At 46.5% G+C, this 17,732-nt stretch overlaps 1 protein-coding gene across 2 annotated transcripts in view; it reads left to right on the forward strand.

Annotated features, from left to right (window-relative positions):
* The window catches only part of NPL (N-acetylneuraminate pyruvate lyase), a 53,087-nt gene that overhangs the window by 24,575 nt on the left and 10,780 nt on the right, over nt 1-17,732 (forward strand). Inside the window, exon 12 of one of the 2 annotated variants that reach the window (XM_050963569.1) lies at nt 1,519-4,311. The exons of the other annotated variant lie outside the window; for it this stretch is intronic. Coding sequence (XP_050819526.1) covers nt 1,519-1,658 — 140 coding nt within the window. The 3' untranslated portion in view covers nt 1,659-4,311. Of the gene's footprint in view, nt 1-1,518; nt 4,312-17,732 lie in introns of those variants that run through there. 2 annotated transcript variants of the gene reach the window in all.

Consider the following 17,732-nt stretch of genomic DNA (forward strand, 5'->3'; position numbering starts at 1 on the left):
CACTCTTCTCTCCTTTCTCCAGGCTCTCTGACAAATTCCCCAACTTCAAAAATTTTTTTATCCTGACTATCCATTTTTCTTCTCAAGTCCACTCTGTGTCACTGTTACTGAGTTCTCAATCCCAGACAAGATAATAAAGTGCTCTGATGACAAAGCACAGGGGGCCTGATTCTCCTCTCTTATGTTGTGTGGCAAGGCACCTTCTCAGTCTCACCAGCCTCCGCTGCTTTTAGCCTTGGTGAGACAGGCTTGGGTAAAACAGGCGCTCTTAGTTGCACAGAGGAAGTCCGTGCATTCTCTCCACTAGTCTTTTTGGCTTGTTTTTCTTCTTTTTGGGAGGGAATGCAGCCTCCCTTCCTGATGAGGCTTGCTGTCTCGTTGCTCCTAACCTATTAGCAGCATGACTCCTTCTCTCACTCCTCCTCTTCTCCCAACAGGGGAGGGTTTAAAAGGGTCTCAGGCAGCCCTTAGTGGGAATCAGCTGATCCTAATTGACATCAGATAACTCCTTCTCAACTGATCCTAATTGATTGATTCTCTGGTAACCCCTTCTCAGCTGAATCTGACTGACTTGTGGTTACCTCTCCTCAGTTGATAAGGAGGAGGGCCTTTTAACCTTCTGGGACTGTTTTCTACCCCTCCCCCCTTGCAGCTGTCTGTCATGAGTTTATCACAGTTGGTGTAACTTTAAGTGATTGGAGTTTTACACAGATATAAGTGGTGTAAGTGAGAGGACAATCAGGCCCAAGAATCTAAACATCCATTTATGAGAAAAATAAGTGTTTTTACATTGTAGGCCTACCCCCCTTGTGCTTTCAAAACTATATCTATTGACTTTGCTGGCAAAAATACATGTTTTCTCCTATTAACCCTGCAGAGCCATCACCGCTTTAGGGGACAGAGGCATATTCTTTCTGGTTTGCACATAATCAAGAGAATTATTAACTGAATTCTATACAGAATTTATATTAATTCTTTCAGAGTAGCAGCTGTGTTAGTCTGTATCGGTGTTAATCTGTATTACTTCTGATACTATATGTAAACCACAAAGGACACGGTTGGGCTTTCGGTTCCTAGGTTGTTTGCTAGGCTGAGGGTTAGATGATACATCTTATCTATCAAGATAACCCTTATTTGATCTGGAAGTCATGGAAAAACAAGTATGGGAACCTTCACAAAGCCACCCTTATAGGTCACTTTTCAGAGCATAAGCATGCATTACTAAGGAAATATTGTACTTGGGGGATATTGGAGGAAAATATGGGTAGGTAAGAGTGGTTTGTACTGTAATACAGGATGGCTATTAACTCTGTTTTCTGTCTGCAAACATTGCTTGCTGATTACATCTTTCTCCCTTGTGGGAATTTAAACTCTGACCATATTCTAGGGTTTCACAAGAGATGGAATAGTTGGTGCAGTTGGAATTTTAGAGCCCTCTGTAGTGACTTTTATTTAAGTGATGTATTTAAGTAACCTTTTTTTTTTCTTTCTTTCTTTCTTTTCTTTTTGCCTACCTAGGTTTTGGTGTTGCACAGACTAAAGCAGTCATGAGTTTTACCTCAAGGATTCCAATGGGTCCCCCACGGCTTCCGCTTCTGAGTGCCTCTATGGATTTTATTGAGAAAGCAAAAGCTAAAATGGATAGCCTGATGGAGTGACTGTCCCAGCAGTTAATCTGATATTAATATGGATCTGGAGGTTTGGGGCCTCTGCTTTTGTGATTCATAACTCAAAGAGTTCTCCTTGGGGGACACACTGACTCAATGAGATTTCCATCAGTTAATTTGTAATAAGTGACTTCCTATCAGGGATGGCCTTGTTAGCCTATGTCTTGCTTTCTTTCCTTTAGCATTATCCAAAAAGGGAACCTTTATAATACAGGTGAATTCTGTTTATATGAATGGCCTGGGGGACATCTGAGACCTTTGGATAACCAGGTGTTCAGATAAATGGAAGTGCTGTTTTTAGCTGCAGTTTCACAGGTCTGGTCTACACTTCAAATTGAGGTCAGCCTAGCTACGTTGTTAAGATGCCCTAACCTCTCTGGTAGATGTGGCTAGGTCAATGGAAGAATTCTTCTGTTGACCTAGTTACTACCTCTTGGAGAGTTGGATTACACCCAATGAGGGGAAACCCCCTTCTGTCGCTGTAGGAAATGTCTACGCTATGGCGCTACAGCAGCACAGTTCCAGTGCCATAGCCGTGCCGCTTGAGTGGCTGTAGTGTAGACAAAGCCACTGTTTCATGCTGCAGTGATGCCAGTCCCAGAGGGAGGAGGGGAGAAAAGGATCTGGTATCACTGCAGAATGAAAGGGTAGGGGGTGGGAGAGGCAAAGAGGAGGATGGGAGAGAGAAAAGAAAGGAGGTAGAGGGGAAGGAGCCACAGGAGACAGGAGCCTTCTTGACAGCCCAGGATTCCACAAACACCAGTACAGATACTGTAGTGAGGGGTACAGCTGCCTGGCTCCCTCCCCACAGTTGTCAGTGCTAGAAAGTGCTCAAACAACACCAAGGAAGTTCTTGTCTCCTGCAGCTATTCTCCCTCTTAACTACATTTTGGATCCCCAAGAGTGTGATCTGAAAGAACAGTGTCTCCCCCATTTGTGTAATGAGCTGCTAAGAGGTTATCTGAATAAGCACAATTAATTGGGCTATTCGGTTAATTGAAATTTGAACTTTGCCTGTAGTTGCTTCTGCCCTATGGTGCACAAAAGCAAGGTATGCTTCTAATGAAGCAAACTTATAAGGGTATGTCTGTACTGAAAATGCTACAGCAGCACAGCTGCAGTACTTCAGTGTAGACACTACTTACCCCGATGGCAGAGGTTGACATAAGTTACACTAACATAAGTGGTAGTGTAGACATAGCCTGACTCTCTGCTGAGGAGGAAGATTCCTTGCTGGAATTCTGAGGTCCTCTGGAAAGGGAAGAGGACTCTCTGGCTTCCAGAATTTCCATCTACTATGACAGTCCCAACCCTCCCTTTCTGCCCCCCCCCTTTATGATGCTGGGACTTGGGTGAAGTAATGTCTCTTGTACTCTGATATGACATCATCATTCTGCTCAGCCTGGTATTTTAGTGTAGTTATGATGTCATATAAACCTACAAAAACTCCATTTTTACCAGTGAGTAAAAGGAATCAGGTTAATGTGCCCAGAACTCCCCGAAGACATTCTTCTTCCATAGGCTTCTTTCCCTTTATCTCTCTTCTCCATTTTCTTGCTCTCCCTGTATTTCCTCAAACAAAAAAAATTCAGTAACTCTCTTGTGATAGAAGGCACTTGCTCCAACTTGTTCCCAGCATGTGCTGGCTAAAGCAGCACCAGGAATTGAACCAGAGGTTCTACATGGCAATGCAAAGCACTACCACTTCTTACAAATGTCATTTATTGCTGATGTTAAGGGGCCCTCTACACATATTGGACCTAATGTGCCACTACACCATGTGTATTTGTTTGCACCTTGGCAAAATGCTACCATCTAGGTGCCTGGAGAATTTTGATTTGGTAGTGTTTTACACCCACTTTGCACAGGTAAGAATGACTGACTGCATGTGCAAGGCAGGGAGAATCAGGTCTGAGAATCTGGTGATCTGTTGCTATTTTAGTATCCAAGGATTCTAGGGTAACCTGGAGAGTAACATTCCATTAACTTCTTCAGTCTGGCAGTAATAATCTCACTTTCTATCTGTAGAACACAAACTGTAGAAGCCCTGACTGAGTTAGACAGTTGACAAGATTGTTTGTTTGTTTTTTTTCTTGAATCTGTAAGGCATGTAGGTAAGCTTCCCTGGTGGGTCATACATGGAAGAAGGTGGCCTCTGAAATAGCAAAGAGCACTGCACATTTGCAACTGTTCCTTGCACAACCAAACATTGATTGGCGAAAGCGTGCAGAGAGCCAACATGACAAAAATCAGAGGAAAAATAAGACTATGTGCACACTCCCAAATTCAGCTATTTTAGGAGAACTCTACTGTGTGTTCCTTAAAGCTTTTACTTTGACGTTTTTAGGTTTTCTAATCCAAATGAGATTCTCTATTACTGTTCCAATGTTATGCACATAACAGTACACTGTTACTTACTTTCTGCATATTTTAATATAATATATAGATGCATCTAAACAGGAGATCTTCAGTTGAATAACTTTTCTAACAGACCCAAATTATTCCTGGTATTTTTAAGTCTGTCTTGATCTGTTTATACAAATCTCCAGATATTAAACTGTGTTTACATCTGAAATTTTGTTTAACATTTCAATGAAGTTTCTGTATATTTTCTTAGTGATCATTAAAAGCGTTCTTAAAAACATTTTGTCTCTATTTCCTCCTCGGAAAAATGCTCTTGAGGGGGCAGAGGTGGATGGGTCAGAGGGGACTGTTTTCTAGTCTCTCAAAATTTAATAATATCTTCCCCTTCCTCTCATGCTCCTTCAGGAAGGTAATCTTAAGGATGGATGCTGCAAGCACTTAAGCACATGCTTAACTTTACCCATGTTTGTAGTCCTACTGAAGTCAATGGTACATCTTGCATGAATAAAGCTTAAGCACAAATATGCCAGCAAGATCAGGATCTAATCTTCTCCTTTAAAACTCAAGTATGGGAAAGATTGTGCCTGCCTTAACTCACTTTCAGTTGCTTTTTGACCTGCACCCTCTTCCAAACTGCCGTGAATCCTAGTACCTTCTATGTTATCTCAGAAAGTCAGTGGAAAGTGTTCTTGAGTTTTCATGTGGTTTTAAGAAATCTTCAATAAAGACAAGTGCTAAGTACTTTGTTTTGGAAGGAAAAATCAAACGCACAGCTATAAAATGAGTAACTAGCCAGGAGGCAGTACTACTGTAAAGGATCTGGGGTTATAGTGGATCATCAGTTGACTGAGTCAAGAATGTGATGCAGTTGTGAAAAAGGCTAATATCATTCTGGGATATATTAACAGAATTTTTATATGTAAGACAGGGGAGGTAATTGTCTTGCTCTATTTGGCACTGGTGGGGCCTCATTTGGAGTACTGTGTCCAATTCTGAGCACCACCATTTAGGAAAGATGTGGATAATTTGGAGAGAGTCCAGAGGAGAGCAACAAAAATGATAAAAATGTGTCACAAACTTGACTTATAGCCAAGTGTAAAAAAAAAAAAAAAAAGGTATGTTTAATCTTGAAAGACTGAGGTAGGACCTAAGTCTTCAGATATGTAAGTGGTTCTTCATCTAAAGAGGTTGGGGATCAATTGTTTTCCATGTCCAGTGAAGGTAGGGCAAGAAGTTAATAGGCTTAAATCTACAGCAAGGGAGTTTTAGGTTAGAACATTTTCCCTAATATTTAACTCTAAAGGTAGTTAAATTCTGGAAGAGGCTTCCAAAGGAGACTGTGGAATCCCTTTTCTGCGATGCCTTCTCAGAGTGCCCAGAACCATAAGCCACTGTGATGCCTCTGCCTCTGCAAGAGAGCTTTGCTGGTGCTTAAGCTGTGTCAGCTCTGATACACCAGCCAGCCTTACCAGCAAACTCCTTGAGACCCTGCTAGTCTAAACCTTGCCTTGCAGGTAACATTCAGTGAACCCCAGTTACCAGGCTCCCCAGAGAGGTCTTGGCAGTGTTCAGTTCCTCTCACTAGATACTCACATTGTCATAAACATACAGCTCAAGGTAACATAAAATTCCTCTTTACCCTGCAAAGGGTTAAGAAGCACAGATAACCTGGTTGGCACCTGACCAAAAGGACCAATAAGGGGAGAAGATACTCTCAAATTTGTGCGGGAAGGTTTTTGTTTGTGTCTTTGTTTTTGTTGTCTCAGAGTCAGCAAAGGAACCAGGGCAGGGCAAATGTATCTCCCTACGCCATATCTGGACTAAGCATCTAGTATTGCAGAAATAGTAAGTAATAGCAAAGAAATGCGTTAGATTATCTTTTGTTTTAGCTTGTGAATTTTCCCTGTGCTAAGAGGGAGGTTTATCCCTGTTTTTGCAACTTTAAAGTTTTACCTAGAGGGGAAATGCTCTGTGTTTTCTAATCTGATTGCCCTGTAAAGTTATCTTCCATTCTGATTGTACAGAGATGCTTCTTTTACTTTTTCTTTCTTTATAATAGTCTGATGGGTGGTGGTGGTTGTGTTTTTTGTTTTTTTTTAGTGTCCTAAAACCCAAGAGTCTGGTCTGTGCTCACCTTGTTACGTATCTGGTTGGTAGAGTATTCTCAAGCCTCCCCAGGAAAGCGGGTGAAGGGCTTAGGGGGGGATATTTTGGGGAAATATGAACTCCAAGTGGTCCTTTTCCTGAATCTTTGTCTAACTCACTTGGTGGTGGTAGCATACTGTTCGAGGACAAGGTGGAGTTTGTGCCTTGGGAATGTTTTTAACCTAAGTTGGTAAAAATAAGCTTAAGGGGTCTTTCATGTGGGTCCACACATCTGTACCCTAGAGTTTAGAGTGGGGAAGGAACCCTGAAGTTTCTCGCCAAAGAGATGTGTGTGCACCAGGCTTTCAGCTCAGTTGAGGATTAAAGTACAACCTCAGCTGAACTAACCGTATTTTATATCCAACCCTGCCGCCCCTGCACCACAACCACCACCACTTTTTTTTTTTAAATAGCTAGAGCTAGTTGGGAATTTTCCATCAGCATTTTCTGACAAAATGCAGTTTCTGCCAAAACAAAATTTTTCCATGCTTCAATTTTTCCCCATTAAAAATATTTAATTTTTTTATTTTTAGGTTTTTGAACCAGATTGGACTAGTTTTGTTTTACTGAACTATCCTGAAACATTTTATTTTCAAATGATTAAAAAAACCCACACTAGACTACATTTCCTTTTTAAGCACATTGGCATATGGAAGTTGTGGGTTGAGCCCCCATTGTTTCCTCCCTGGTTAGATGACCTCTCCCCTGAGGCACCATACAGCTTGGCAGCTAGTTATGCTGTGCATTGAGGGAGACTGTATCCTCCAGAGAGCCAAGCCCACAGAAAGCAATGGGGGCCTTGAGCTACAGCTCCCATAAAACAGTGTGCAGATAGAACAATGCTGCTTAATATTGATTTGAGCCATTAAACAAAACGAAACACTGATTTCAGCAATGCTGAAACATTTACATTAAAACATATTGACATTTTCCACCCTTTTTTTTTCTTTAATTTCTATTCTGCAAAATAATTTCAACTTTTTATCCCATCTGGCAGGAAGGAAATTCCAAAATTTCCTCAGCTCTACTTATTACTGGCTAGTTCTGGGGCTGCAAGTCACAGTACTAGCTCTGAAATTGGTTTTCAACTTAGGGCATGGCTATACTTGCAGATGTGGAGCCCTGTGAGCTAAACCAGCCCTCGGAGACCACAGCAGGGAAAGCGCTGCCGTGAGTTCATGCTGTCAGCTGCAAGCGCAGTGGCGTGGCCACATTTGCAGCACTTGCAGTGGTATTCGGAGCAGTGCATTACGAGCAGCTATCCTACAGCGCATCTCTTCCCAGTCTGGTGCTGTGGCTTGTGGGGAGAGAGGGGCATGGGGCATCCTGGGTCCTGTCCCAGTGCCCCATGATGCATCCCAGCAACCCCTGTGCTTCCATTCACATTTGGTGCCATCTTTCAATGGTTTTTGTACTGCGGCTCTGTCTTCCCTTTTGGTCTGTAGGAATGGATCCCAAACTTGTGAGGAATATGCTGATGGAATTCACCAGCCAGGGCTGGTGCAAGGAAGTTTCACGCCCTAGGCGAAACTTCCACCTTGCACCCCCCACCCAGCTAACCCTACCCCCCCATGGCAGCTAACTCGGAGCCCCCACGCAGCAGCTACCCCCCCCATCGCAACAGCTAACCCCTCTCCACCCCATCCCCCCACAGCAACTAACCCCACCCAGGGAGACTCCCCCTGTCCCCCCATGGCAGCTCACCATACCTGGGGAGACTTCCCCCCTGCCACAGCAGCTAACCCTGCCTGGGGAGACCTCCCCCTGCGGAAGCTAACTCTGCCGGGTAGCCCGTCCCAGCTCACCTCGGCTCCACCTCCTCCATTGAGCACGCCGGCGCTGCTCTAATTCTCCTCCCCGCCCAGGCTTGCAGCGCTGATTGGAGGAGACTTACGCGCTGAGCTGTGTGCTCAGCAGAGGAGACAGAGTGGAGAGGAGCTGTTCCCCTCTGCGCCCCCTCCCCCGTTACTGCGGGCAGCCCTCCCCGCGTGCCCCCCCACCCGGCTCACCTCCACTCCACCTCTTCACTTGAAGGGACTTTTAGGTGCCCCCAACCACTAGGCACCCTAGGCGACCGCCTAGTTTACCTAAATGGTTGCACCGGCCCTGTCACCAGCACATCACGAATTGCAGTCGAGTTACTCCTTAAGCTACAAAGTGACAGTGAGGAGTCCGATGTCAACTTGCATAACGCACACGACATGAGATTGCTTGTGGCATTCACAGACATGCTCACCACAGTGGAACGCTGCTTTTGGGCTTGGGGATACAAGCACTGAGTGGTGGGATCACATCGTCATGCAAGTCTGGGATGACGAGCAGTGGTTGCAGAACTTTCAAATGAGGAAAGCCACTTTCATGGGACTGTGTGAGGAGCTCGCCCCCACCCTGCGGCGCAAGGACACAAGATTGAGAGCTGCCCTGCCAGTGGAGAAATGGGTGGCTATTGCAATCTGGAAGCTGGCAACTCCAGACAGCTACTGATCGGTCGCGAACCAGTTTGGAGTGGGAAAGTTGGCGTTGGAATCGTGTTGATGGAAGTTTGCAGGGTCATTAATCGCATCCAGCTCAGAAGAACCGTGACTCTAGGCAATATGCATGACATTGTGGCTGGCTTTGCACAAATGGGTTTCCCTAACTGCAGAGGGGCGATAGATGGGACACATATTCCAAGACTACCTAGCCTCTGAGTACATAAATCAGAAGGGGTATTTCTTAATGGTTCTCCAGGAGCTTTTAGATCACTTGTGAGTGTTTATGGACTGGCTGGTCTGCATGATGTATGCATCTTTCGGAACCCCAGCCTGTTCAGGAAGCTGCAATCTGGGACTTTCTTCCCAGACCAGAAGATCACCTGTAGGGGAAGTCAAAATGCCCATTGTGATCAGTGGAGACCCTGCCTACCCCTTAATACCATGGCTCATGAAACCATACACAGGGAGCCTTGACAGCAGCAAGGAGCAGTTCAACAACAGCTGAGTCGGTGCAGAATGACTGAGTGTGCTTTTGGCCATTTAAAGGGTGGCTGGCACTGTCTGTATGGGAAGCTGGACCTGGCCGATGGCAACATCCTCACGGTTAGAGCCGCATGCTGTACCCTCCATAACATTTGTGAAGGGAAGGCTGAAAGCTTCACTCAGGCATGGAACTCGGAGGTTCAGCAGCTGGAGGCTGAATTTGAACAGCCAGAGACCCAGGGCTAGTAGAGGGGCCCCGTGCAGGGCTGAAAGGATTAGGGATGTCTTGAGGGAGCAATTCTATGATGAGAGCCACTAGTAATGTGTGGTGCCCTGCACAGGAGTGAAGTGCAGTGGTTCCAGTGCTAGTAGGATCTGTGTTTGCTACGTATGATGCACTGATTTGCAGGCCCTGTTGCTTTCCTGGGCTATGCTATTTTTTACTTAATGCAATAAAGAATGTTTGCAAAGCCAAAAAATTCATGTATTGAAAAGAAACTCAACTGCTGGAGAAACACATATGACATGACACATCTGTGCTGTGTGGAGGAGGGAAGGGGGCAGGGTGAGGACTGGGACAATCAGAGATTTGTGTTATGTCCTGTTATCATACTCAGCCTTCCTGTCTGGAGTGCTGTGCAATGAGTGCTGCACTTCAGGCTGGCTAAAATGCATGGTGATGGGGGTTGAGTGAAGTGGGTAAAGGTTGTAGTTTGCAGGGCTGGACGGTGAAGCTAAAGGTGTTGGAGGCAGCTGGTGGCTATAAGAAACCAGAGGTTGAGGAAAATGGGTTGGCAGTGACATGGGAGCACAAGGAAAGAGTTTAGGACAAGGGCTGCAGGATGGGGTGGGCGCAGATCTGCTCTGTCTGGAATGCTGCTCCGTTTGTCTTCACCCCGTTGCTCCGCAACTTCCCTGAAGTGCTCTCCGCTGCTGCAGCCTGTTTCTTCCCTCAGCCGTCTCCCCCATTCTCCACGTGCCTTCCCATTGCTTACACGTTCAGCGCCCTCCTCTTGTGCTGCTCCCAGACTCCCCTTAAGTGCGCTCCAGCTGCTCTTGTCTCCCATACCTCCAGCCCGCAGGCTCCTGAAGACTGCTGCTCTGGGCTTCAGAGTCTCTCGCTGCTTGCAGCTGCACTCTCCTCTCGTCAGATACCACTAATCACTCACTCCCCTCCCCCCTCCTGTTTCTTGACCCAGCATTTAGGTACACTCTTGCTATCACAGCCTCACAAATTAAGTCAGTAATTTTCTACATTGCATAATTTCACTTATCACCCATATTGTATTATTGCACTGTGACTCACATTTTACTTGTGGTTATAACACCCCATTAGTTGCCTCCATTTTTCTAATATACTTTGTATACCATTTTTATATAGAAGCTACCATTTTATTTTGCATTTTCTTTTGGGTACGTTTTGCACTCCACACTGTATCTAGAGTTGTTCCTATATAAAGTTGAGTTGCTTATTGACTGTACTGTATCCCATTGTGCTGAACCCCACTTACTGTACCCCACTGTTAAAACTCCCTACACTGTTCAATAAGAAGAACCCCCCCATCATTGTCTATTGTAAACACCTTATACACCCCATCCCATCGCATTTCATCGTTAAATTCCCACCACTTCCTCTTCCCTTTAATAAAGAAATTAATTGGCACCCCACCTGTGTGGTAATTGCTCCCCAAGACCCCATATACCTGCAGGCAGGGACAACTTGATGCTCCATAATGCTTAGGAGCCACTCCGGGCTTTGGTGCCAGCAAGTCGCATTCTCCTGGCAGAGCCTCCTTTCAGTCTCGCACCACTCCTGTACTTTTTTATTTTCAGTAAGAGACTGCTGCATGACTTCATGCAGAAGGTCCTCCTTGCTTCTTCATGGACGCTTCCTGATTCTTTTTAGCCTTTCGGCCATTGATAAAGACGGCAGGCATCTCAAGGTTGCATCTGTAAAGCCAAAATGCAACACTGAACAGAGGCAGTGTTGTTAACACTAGACAGAGCAATGATTCGGCTGAACTTGAAGACCAGCACAGTGCACACAATAGCAGAAAGTGCCCATCCCAAAGCGAGCGCACATAACCCATAAGAATCCTGAAATGGTGAGTAAGCACAGGGGCGAGGGAGACTGTTTCAGGGCTGTACTGTCCTCTAGGGTTCTGTGCCTTAGGGAGAGCTAACGGCTGCAGGAGGCCCCTATACTGAACTCTGTCCCCACATTTTCCACAGCATGAGTTCATCCTGGAAGATATCTAGCTCCTGAGGGTGACCTGGGGAGCAAGGGTTGGTCCCAGGGCTGGTAATCACTCCGGCCCCTCGGGAGTGGCACGATCAGCTAGGCCAGGACCTGCCCCAGCTGGGCTCCCTCAAGACGCACTTACCTGGAGGGGCCCAGCCAAGCCCTCCATTCTATTTCCCCTAGACACACCTGGCTGAGACTGGCCAGGCTTCTGCATCAGTTCCAGGCAGTTCAGCTCTGTGGAGACAGGTGGGGCTTCACAAGTAGTGAGAAGCAGAGACTGTCCAGAGCTGGAGATGTACTGGGGTCTGGCCAGGGGACTGGGAGGAGAAGGGGGTGGGCCAGGAGATGGAGAGGAGGCGTTGGCCAGCTAGCGGGCAGGCTGAGAGGAGCAAGTGGTGGGCAGGGGGAAACAGCGACGCCTCAGGGGCAGTGCAAGCGGAGCAGACCAGGGCCCCTTCTGAGCATGGGCCCAGCTCCATGGGGCCACTGGCGCCATTGTAAACCTGGCACTGGTGGTGCGGACATGTTAGCCTTACTGGGACAAGGAGCACAGTAGCTCTGCCAAGGAACCTGCACAAGCGGCTTGCCCAGCTTCTGCATGAGATCTTCAGTGAAATCATTGAGGCTGATTACCACGATATGAGAGAGCACATCAACACCCTGTTCCTCTGGAGTAGAGCTGCCCACCAGGTCCCAGCTGAAGCAAGAAACCCGGGGCAGCTTCCCGCACCCCCACCTCCCACTGGGAACCGGAACCGTGAAATTGTCAAGGCTGCTGGCCTCCTGGCAAGGAGCAGAGCTGAGATGCCGGGACAGCTGGACCCTGCTTCCTGGGGGTCAGACGCCCCTGGCAGCTTCCTTCCCGCTTCCGGCGGGAACCAGGAAGGGGGCAGGGAGCACACCCAGAGCTTGTGGAACAGCTGGATTGAGTGTCAAGGAGTTTAGTGTGACTGATGTGTGAACACACTGGTGCACAATATTCAGCTGCAGAATATACTAAGGCAGTTGTTGTGGTTCATAGAGTTCATGAGTTAGAGCCTCATGATATTCCAGCCAATCTGAAAAGTATAACACAGGACCCAGCCTTAGTGCGGGTGTTCTCAAGGTGTTGTCGAAAGGTTAAACTCTGATCCAGTGTAATGCTAAGATACTTTGGGTTAGCCTCCTGGCTGATGCTCTCACCTCAGAACTGCACATCAAATTGGGTATTAGCCATTTTATTGTTGAGATGGAAAGTGGTTACCCTGGGGGGGGGGGGGGTTGGGTTAGCCCTAAATTTCCAGTGGTGGAAATAATCAGCCATTGATCAGCTAAGATCTTGGGTTAGGCTGCAGCTACTGGTATAAAGGCTTGTATGCTGAACAGCTAGGGCAATGTCATCCGCATACATGAACTTCCTTGACTCTCGCAAGCTCTCCACAGACCAGGACACACCAAATAAAAGCAGCACAACACCCTGCCAGAACAACAGATGCTAAACCTGCTGATGCATCTCTACTGCTACAATGATCAACACCACTCACAATACGACTTTGAAGATCCATCGGTCCTACAGATGCCTACACAACATGTGGTGTACCCCATCCAGTGCACTAAATGCCTCAACAACAACTATGTGGGTGAAAACAGACAATCACTATGCTCTCAAATGAACTCACAGGAAAACGATGAAAGACAAAAACAGCCTAGCACCTCTGGGTGAACACTTTTCACAGTCCTCATCCTCAAAGAAAAACTGCAGAACACTTTCAAAAGATGAGCTTTGGAGCTTAAAATCATTACTCTGCTAGACACCAAAGTTCATGGACTGAACACAGACATAGAATTTATTATGACAATCTGTAACCCACTAACCCTCTTTTTGTCCTATGACTGCAGAGGTGTTAATAGGTCACTCTACCTTGAATGGTCCCTTACAGTCAGGGCCGGCTCTACAGTTTTCGCCGCCCCAAGCAGCGTGCTGAATTGCCGCCGGACGGCGGGGGCAGTCCGTGTGCCCTTACGGCGGCAGGGGCGTTTCCGCGGCAGCGGCAATTCGGCGGCAGCTTCTATGTTTAACTGAAGCCGCCGCGGACAGCTAAATATTGAAGCTGTTGCCCAATTGCCGCCACCGCAGAAATGCACGTCACCCTAAGGGCACATAGACTGCCCCCGCCGTCCGGGGTGACAATTCGACGCGCTGCTTGGGGGCAAAACAACAGGGACTGCCGCCCCTTTCAGATTGCCGCCCCAAGCACCAGCTTGGAATGCTGGTGCCTGGAGCCGGCCCTGCTTACAGTATATATTAGCTACTTCTGCTAAACAATCTACCCATCTTGCATTTTGCTGTGAGGCCGGGAGTTCCTTTCCCAGTCCTGAAGAATAATTCTGTGGCTCAAAAGCTTGTCTCTCTCACCAACAAAAGTTGGCCCAATAAAAGATATTGCCTTACCCACCTTGTCTCTCTTACAATATCTGAAGCAGAGCCAGAAATTCTATAGTTAGGACTGTATTTTTTCCTCTCAGCTAGCAATGGGTCAAAAGTGGTTTCCATCAATTGTTCACTTTAGCATCGTTTACCCCCTGATCAACACTGGCTTCCTGCCCTCTCTTTAATCCCAAGGATTTGGATGTTCTTGCTTTTGTTTGGTTTCTAAAATGTCTAACTAAAGACAAGGTGGTTGAGGTATTTAAAATGTGTAACCGCATACTGAGGACTGTCTTTTCAACTCAATGGAACATGTAACCATGCTGGTTAACTACATTAGCTGGAAGTTTCAGCCTCATTAAGCAAGGAGAGACAAACCTACTATTAGTGTCATAGCTAAATACATGGTGGAACAAATCTGTGTCACTGAGTATGTTTCCCAGATCTGAAGAAAAGCTCTGTGTAAGCTTGAAAGCTTGTCTTTCTCAACAGCACAAGTTGGTCCAATAAACGATATCACCTCCCCCACCTTTTCTCTCTAATAGCCTGGGACCAACACTGCTATAATAACACCACATATAGCTAAAGTACTGCATTTTTCTTGCTTAGAGAGGCTGAAACTTCCAGCTAATGTGCTTAACCAGCATGGTTACATGCAGTCCATTGATTTAAAAGGACATTCTACAGCAGTGGTTTTCTAACTTTTGTACTGGTGCCCTCTTTCACATAGCAAGCCCACCCCCAAAATTAAAAACACCTTTTTATATATTTAACACCATTATAAATGCTGGAGGCAAAGCAAGGTTTGGGGGTGGAGGCTGACATCTTGTGACCTCTCCATCTCCCCCCATAATAACCTCATGACCTCCTGAGGGGTCCCGACTCCCACTTTGAGAACCCATGTTCTATAGGATGAGGTTACAAATTTTATATATTCCAATAAAGCACTGTTCTACCAACTTTGGTTTTCCTTCTGCTCCCCCTATGGAGGGACTGAACACTCTGGCCCGAATCCAGCAAAGCACTTAAGCATATACTTCACTTTAAGGGAGTGAATATCTTAGTGACTTCAATGGTCCTACTCACTTGCTTAAAGTTAAGTATGTGGATCAGTGCTTTGATGGATCAGGGCTAGATTGCTTAACTTGCAGGACTGAGTTCTTACTGCATCTCAGTGTAGGACTTTCTCCTCCTGTGAAAGGTTACAAGAAATCTTAGGGTATGGCTACACTTGAAACTTCAAAGCGCTGCTGGGGCAGTGCTGCAGCTGTGCTTTGAAGTGTGAGTGTGGTCGCAGCGCTGCACATAAACCAGCGCTGCACGTAAACCACATCCTCTACGGGTTTAGCTTACAGATCTCCCAGCGCTGCATGTACACCACATTCTCTACGGGTGTAGCTTACAGCGCTGGAAGCCGCGCTCCTAGCACTGCGGCACTGATTACACTGAGGCTTTACAGCACTGTATCTTGCAGCGCTCACGGGGGTGTTTTTTCACACCCGAGCGCGAAAGTTGCAGTGCTGTAAAGCGCCAGTGTAGCCAAACCCTTAGTTTAAGCAAGCCCAGGTTTGTAAGGTGCCCTGGTTATACTCAAACCCAGCTTTGGCTGAGATTCTATATTGAAACTCAGTTGCAGCTAGGCTGACCAGATAGCAAGTGTGAAAAATCTGGACAGAGGTTCAGGATAATAGGCACCTATATTAGAAAAAGCCTCAAATCAGGACATCTGGTCACCCTATTTGCAGCAGAACCTTTACAACAGGGGTTCTCAAACTGGTGGTTGGGACCCCTCAGGGTCATGAGTTTATTACACGGGGGGTCACAAGCTGTCAATCTCTACCCCAAATCCCACTTTGTAGCCAGCATTTATAATGGTGTTAAATATATTTTAAAATGTTTTTAATTTATAAGGGGGGGGGTCACACTCAGAGGCTTGCTATGTGAAAGGGGTCACCAGTACAAAAGTTTGAAAGCCACTGCTTTACACCATTCCAGCCTACACCACTCCTCCAGCAGGAGAATCTTCATCATCCCCCATATGTGATGAAAAATGTATTGTTCTGTGTTTCACTAGGACAGTTATAATTGCTCTCCTTCTTCAAAAATGCCTCCCCTTCTTCCTATTGTCTGTTTGGCCAGTCCTAGCCCTGTAACTGCAGAAAGCTTTAACATCTCATTTTTCATCTCAAAAAGCAGCAAAGAATCCTGTGGCACCTTATAGACTAACAGACGTTTTGGAGCATGAGCTTTCGTGGGTGAATACCCACTTCCTCAGATGCCTGTAATGGAAATATCCAGGGGCAGGTATATATATGTGTGCTAGCAAGCAAGCTAGAGATAACGAGGTCAGTTCAATCAGGGAGGATGAGGCCCTGTTCTAGCAGTTGAGGTGTGAAAACCAAGAGAGGAGAAACTGGTTCTGTAATTGGCAAGCCATTCACAGTCTTTGTTCAATCCTGAGCTGATGGTATCAAATTTGCAGATGAACTGAAGCTCAGCAGTTTCTCTTTGAAGTCTGGTCCTGAAGTTTTTTTGCTGCAGGATGGCCACCTTAAGGTCTGCTATAGTGTAGCCAGGGAGGTTGAAGTGCTTTCCTACAGGTTTTTGTATATTGCCATTCCTAATGTCTGATTTGTGTCCATTTATCCTTTTCCGTAGAGACTGTCCAGTTTGGCCGATGTACACAGCAGAGGGGCATTGCTGGCATATGATGGCGTATATTACATTGGTGGATGTGCAGGTGAATGAACCAGTGATGGTGTGGCTGATCTGGTTAGGTCCTGTGATGGTGTCGCTGGTGTAGATATGTGGGCAGAGTTGGCATCGAGGTTTGTTGCATGGATTGGTTCCTGAGTTAGAGTTATTATGGTGTGGTGTGCAGTTACTGGTGAGAATATGTTTCAGGTTGGCAGGTTGTCTGTGGGCAAGGATTGGCCTGCCACCCAAGGCCTGTGAAAGTGTGGGATCATTGTCCAGAATGGGTTGTAGATCCTCGATGATGCGTTGGAGGGGTTTTAGCTGGGGGCTGTATGTGATGGCCAGTGGAGTCCTGTTGGTTTCTCTCTTGGGTTTGTCTTGCAGTAGGAGGCTTCTGGGTACACGTCTGGCTCTGTTGATCTGTTTCCTTATTTCCTCGTGCGGGTATTGTAGTTTTGAGAATGCTTGGTGGAGATTTTGTAGGTGTTGGTCTCTGTCTGAGGGGTCAGAGCAGATGCGGTTGTACCTCAGTGCTTGGCTGTAGACAATGGATCGTATGATGTGCCCGGGATGGAAGCTGGAGGCATGAAGGTAGGCATAGCGGTCGGTGGGTTTTCGATATAGGGTGGTGTTAATGTGACCATCACTTATTTGCACCGTGGTGTCAAGAAAGTGGACCTCCCGTGTAGATTGGTCCAGGCTGAGGTTGATGGTGGGGTGGAAGCTGTTGAAATCATGGTGGAATTTTTCCAGAGTCTCCTTCCCATGGGTCCAGATGATGAAGATGTCATCAATGTAGCGTAGATAGAGAAGGGGTGTGAGTGGACGAGAGCTGAGGAAGCGTTGTTCCAGGTCGGCCATGAAGATATTGGCATATTGTGGGGCCATGCGGGTGCCCATAGCAGTGCCACTGATCTGGAGATATATATTGTCATCAAATTTGAAATAGTTGTGTGTAAGTATAAAGGCACAGAGCTCAGCAGCCAGTTGTGCTGTGGCATCATCAGGGATAGTGTTCCTGACAGCTTGTATTCCATCTGTGTGTGGGATGTTTGTGTAGAGAGCCTCTACATCCATGGTGGCTAGGATGGTGTTTTCTGGGAGGTCACCAATGCATTGTAGTTTCCTCAGGAAATCAGTGGTGTCGCGGAGATAGCTGGGAGTGCTGGTGGCATAGGGTCTGAGTAGAGAGTCCATATATCCAGACAGTCCTTCAGTGAGAGTGCCAATGCCCAAGATGATGGGGCATC

Source organism: Gopherus flavomarginatus, chromosome 7, assembly GCF_025201925.1.
Source record: "Gopherus flavomarginatus isolate rGopFla2 chromosome 7, rGopFla2.mat.asm, whole genome shotgun sequence".
Classification (NCBI taxonomy): Eukaryota; Metazoa; Chordata; order Testudines; family Testudinidae; genus Gopherus; species Gopherus flavomarginatus.